The sequence below is a fragment of the Scylla paramamosain genome, chromosome 9 (genome assembly GCF_035594125.1).
Source record: "Scylla paramamosain isolate STU-SP2022 chromosome 9, ASM3559412v1, whole genome shotgun sequence".
Taxonomy (NCBI): Eukaryota; Metazoa; Arthropoda; class Malacostraca; order Decapoda; family Portunidae; genus Scylla; species Scylla paramamosain.
The window spans coordinates 24,181,919-24,187,046 of record NC_087159.1 but is presented as its reverse complement, the minus strand read 5'-3'; the positions used below and the strand labels follow the sequence as shown (position 1 = coordinate 24,187,046).

Genomic DNA, 5,128 nt, shown 5'->3' with positions numbered 1-5,128 from the left:
CGCTTCATCCCCAGCTGCTCACTACTTCTTCAGCCGCTCTACGCGATGATCAAGCCTTGCAAGAGAGGACAGTCCATCTCCTTAGTCTGGACTCCAGCCACTGAGGAAGCTTTCACAGCAGCAAAACAAGCTCTCAGCTCCGTCTCACCTCTCAGCTTCCCTTCCCCAGATGCCATCATCTCTATCGCCACAGACGCTTCTGACATCGGCATCGGAGCAGTTCTACAGCAGTATGTCGACGGAGGTTGGAAACTGCTCTCTTTCTTCTCAAAGAAATTTAACAAGGCGGAATCCAAGTACAGTACTTACGACAGGGAACTTCTCGCCATCTACAAGGCCATCAAGCGTTTCCGGTACTTCGTGGAAGGTCGCAACTTTCATGTATACACCGACCACAAGCCACTCACTTCGAAGTCCCTGCACATCAAGACCTCCTGTTCACCGCGACAACTGCGTCACATCGACTTCATCTCGCAGTTCACCACGGATTTGCGCTACGTCAAAGGTGAACACAACGCCCCAGCTGATGCTCTCTCGCGCAACATCTCTGCTGTGTCATCTTCTCCCATCGACTACACTGCCATCGCTGCTGACCAGGCCAACGATGAAGAGCTGCGGCAACTCCAAGACAACCCCGCACTACAGATGAAGAAGATACAACTCCCAGGAACCACAGTGCACGTTTACGCTGACACTTCCACCGATTCCTGTCGGCCCTACCTGCCGAAGACCCACCGGTATCGTGTTTTTCGTCAGCTGCACGACCTCTCCCACCCTGGCATCCGAGCATCTCAGCAGATGATGACCTCACGCTTCATCTGGTCTGGCATCAACAAAGACGTCAGGCTGTGGACCCGCACATGTGTCAAGTGCCAAGCCTCCAAGGTGTGGCGACACACACGCTCTCCTGCGGCCACCTTCACTCTAGTCTCTTCACGGTTCGACCACGTGCATGTCGACCTCGTTGGACCACTACCCTACTCTGACGGTTACCGGTACCTTCTCACCTGCGTCGACCGATTCACACGCTGGCCGGAAGCTGCACCTTTGGCTGACATCACAACGGACTCCGTCGCACGTGCCTTCATCACTACTTGGATCTCCAGGTTCGGTGTCCCTCTCAGCCTCACTTCTGACCGTGGCTGCCAGTTCGAGTCCAGTATGTGGAACAAGGTGATGTCACTACTAGGCATCCAACGCTTCAGGACAGCCAGTTACCACCCGCAGGCAAACGGCACCGTTGAGAGATTCCACCGTCAGCTGAAGTCTTCCTTAGCTGCCTCTGCCACACGTGCAGACTGGTCCCAGGCACTCCCTCTCGTTCTCCTTGGCATACGGACATCACTAAAGGAAGACCTACACCACTCCTCCGCCGAGCTCGTTTATGGTACCAAGCTCAGGTTACCTGGCGAACTCCTAACTTCTGCACCTCGCTCTACTCCTTGCAGCGTTCAGGACTTTGCTGCCAACCTCTCTGACTTCATGCAGCGTCTGCAGCCTGTCCAGCCTCGCACGTCTCCCTCCAAGACTTTTGTCAGCCAGGATCTGGACACTTGCACGCACGTGTTCGTCAGGGTTGACGCTGTGAAGAAGCCCCTGCAGCAGCCCTACCAAGGCCCCTTCAAAGTCCTGAGCAGGAGGAGAAAGACGGTCACTGTGGACAAGGATGGTAAGGCTAACACCATCTCCATCGACCGAGTCAAGCCTGCCTACCTCCTTCACAGTGACCCGGCCATCATCAACACCATCGGCCAGAACGTCGCCACCAACACCACTCGGCACCAGAAGACGGTTACGTTCCCCCTCCCTCGTCACTAGGGGGGGAATACTGTAGCGGGACACAAGTCACCGCTCCTAGCACTCCGTTTTCTGTTAATTTTTCACTCTTCCGTTTTCACTCTACTGCACACGCTCTTGTCTTTCATCTCTTTTTCATCACTTTATACATTTCTCTTACTTGTCACATTCTGTGCACGCTGTTTTACACATGTATTACACATCTTCTCAATACATCTTACTACTCCTTTCTTCACACAAACATACACACACACATACACTCTCTTTTTCCATAATTTTGTATGTGTCGTTTGTTGTGTTTAGTAATTGTTGTATATATCATTCACTTTTCCACCTGAATAAACCGCAGGTCACCGAGCCAGTGTTGAGTACTACACCGACGGCTGACCCTGACAGCGGAAGGACGGGCGCTGCTGCCATCACCAGAGGGGCCGAGGTGTGTGAGAGGACTCCCGACCACTGCTCCACCCTGCAGACAGAACTGGTGGCCATTCTGCTGGCCCTGAAGCACGCTCAACACCGGCGGGAGCGCACCGTGGTGCTCCACACCGACTCCAGAACGGGGCTACAGGCTCTCCAACAGCCGTATCCAAGCGACAACGTGGGCCTCGTCACCGCCACCCTGGGTAGCCTCCAGAGCCTCGCCGCGCAGGGGCGGCGGGTGAGGCTCAACTGGATACCCAGCCACGTGGGAGTACGAGGCAACGAGGCTGCCGACGCAGCCGCCAAGAGAGCTGCTAGTGGCCCCCAGGTGACAAGGCATGTGCCGCCCAGCCTGAGCCAAGGGAGGGCGCGAGCCAGGCTCGCCGCAACCAAGCGCGCCCGCCACACGCACCGGCAGCTGGAAACCAGGAAGAGACAGGCAGCTTGGTACGCCTCCGCCACTGGCTACCAGTCGTTGGACGCCTCCCAGCAGCAGCCCAGAGCAGACGGCGTGTTGCTGCAACGCGTAAGGCTGGGCTACTGCACCAGGGAACAGCTGTACGACGACTTTCGGGGGCAGGAGTGCGACCACTGCGGGAGGCACAGCCGCCACCCGCTAGTGCACTACCTACTGTCCTGTCCGGCCACCGCCGCTCTCAGACCAACGCCGCCACCACCGGCCCATCCTGTAGGCGGTGATCTCCTCAGCAGCCGCGAGGTCAGGGCTGCCCTCATCGTCCGCCACACGCCCACAGACCTGATGCTGCGTGTTCTCAGGGCAGCGCCCCCGCCCCGCTGAACAGGTCGCAGCTCCTTTTCTGACCGGCGAGCAGCACTCCTCGCCGCGCCACCGCACCGCCCACCACCGGGACCCAAGACTCCCCCACCTGCGGGCTGGTGCCCGCTTTGTGTATTATGTACATTCATGTATATTTTTTTCTTTTGTGCAATATTTATATATGTATATGTTGACATAATACTCAATAAACCTTTAATAATAATAAACCTGAATAAACAGAGAATACCCAGGCTAAGTTTCCTTTGCCAGAGCTACACAGTTATGACACTGGAAACGTTACCCTTCAAGGACTAAACACTGCAATGACCAAGAGTCGTAGTTGGGAGCCTAAACTTCTCGCTTGAGCGACTTCCGGGCGGTCAAGTAGCACCTCACCTTCGCTACAAGCTACCTTACCTATCACCACGAGGAGTGAGGTCAACCCTTGAAGATTTTATTGCTATCTTATGCATTATTTGTGCAGTCTTATAATTTTTGCAGTGCATTTTTATTTCGCAATTTATTTAGCATAGAAACATTTTGTTCTTTTGTTTTAGGCCTCTCGTGTAGTCCTAGTTTTTCTTGGCCTGTGATTCGCTAGCTGTCATAGCTATAGTCTGTTCAAAGCAAGAAGTCCGTTCAAGTTGGGGCAAGTATGGTGGTTTACCTCTAGCCATGCTGCCAAATCAACCTTCGTACATGGGCCTCTCTCTTTTGTTTCCCATCTGTGTGCTATTTGAAAGTGATATTTTATGTATTATGTATATAGTAAAGGAAGCTACATAGTATAATGAGTGTCGATGTTTAGGATTATAATTACGATTTGTATAAATTCTGTGACAATGCAAATATTTTTTCCCATGTTACCACGTTGTGCTGGTGGTGGGGTATCATTAAAAGGGATTAGCACTCCCACGTAGGTGTGTGTGTGTGTGTGTGTGTGTGTGTGTGTGTGTGTGTGTGTGTGTGTGTGTGTGTGTGTGTGTGTGTGTGTGTGTGTGTGTGAGTGTGTGTGTGTGTGTGTGTGTTGAAGGAGGAGGAGGAGTGGAAAAGTGATTTTGAAGAAGTGATGGAATAAAATGATGGGTGTGTTGAGGGATACTGCTCACTTCCATGATGGAAGCTACAATGGAAATGGAAATGCTTTACTACGGCAACAAGTATTTAACTGAAGAGAAAGCTTGTAATGGATTCCTTAGCCCACCTTCAAAAGCAACTGCACGGACTGCAAAAGCCACCAACGTTTCCGAGAAAACTGTTCAGAGAATCTGCTCGAAACGAGGCCGGACATCAACAGAAGGGACTGTTTTTTTTTTTTTTTTGATACCAAAGAAGAGGAGATATTCTGCACTGTCACCACTCTAGACGACTTTGATAAATGTGTTGTATGAAAAACAGTCTTGGCATTTTATAAGAGGCATGAACTCTGCCAAAAATTCGAAAAGAACTGGAAGAAAAAATATTCTTCATTTGCTGCAAAACTTCCTTTCACAAGATTCTGCAGGAGATTGGCTTCAAATCAAATTGGCTAAAGACAACTCTCTTCCTCCACACAAAACTACAAGCACCTAATAACACACACACCCTTCACTCAAAAATTTTAAAATCATCATGACGACTCCTACACCAGCCTCGGAGTCTCCATCTGGGGAGGGGACCATAAATGTCCCCAGGTCGGACTGCCTTTCTGCCGATGATCCTAAGTGTCTTGACACCCGCCTCAACTTTTTCTTCATTAACTTCTGCAACATTCGCGGTCTAAGATCTAATTTTCAATCTGTAGAACACCACCTCTCCTCTTCTAAACCTCATCTTCTTTTCCTCACTGAAACTCAGGTATCTGAGGCAACTGACAGTAGCCCCTTTTCTGTTCCCTCCTACTTTCTCTGCGTTTATGTGCGTAATGATTTAACCTGCTCTCGTGCCTACGCTATTGAATCTTCTGAGTTTTCCACCATCTGGCTACGACTACAGAGTCACTCTCATACTAAATTTATCTGTGCTGTATACCTCTCACCTAACTCCTCTGACTATAAGAAATTCTTTGACTACTTAACTTCCAAAGTGGAGCACATTCTGACCCTCTTCCCTTTTGCAGAGATCTCCATTCTTGGGGACTTCAATGTTCAC

General features: G+C 50.9%; 1 protein-coding gene across 1 annotated transcript; it reads left to right on the top strand.

The window, feature by feature from the left end:
* Window positions 1–1,987: 1,987 nt before the first annotated feature.
* On the top strand, window positions 1,988–3,178 carry LOC135103269 (uncharacterized). Its single transcript, XM_064009313.1, has one exon. The coding sequence runs from the start codon at window positions 1,988–1,990 to the stop codon at window positions 3,017–3,019; it is 1,032 nt and encodes a 343-aa protein (XP_063865383.1). The 3' UTR covers window positions 3,020–3,178.
* The last annotated feature ends 1,950 nt before the right edge of the window (window positions 3,179–5,128 follow it).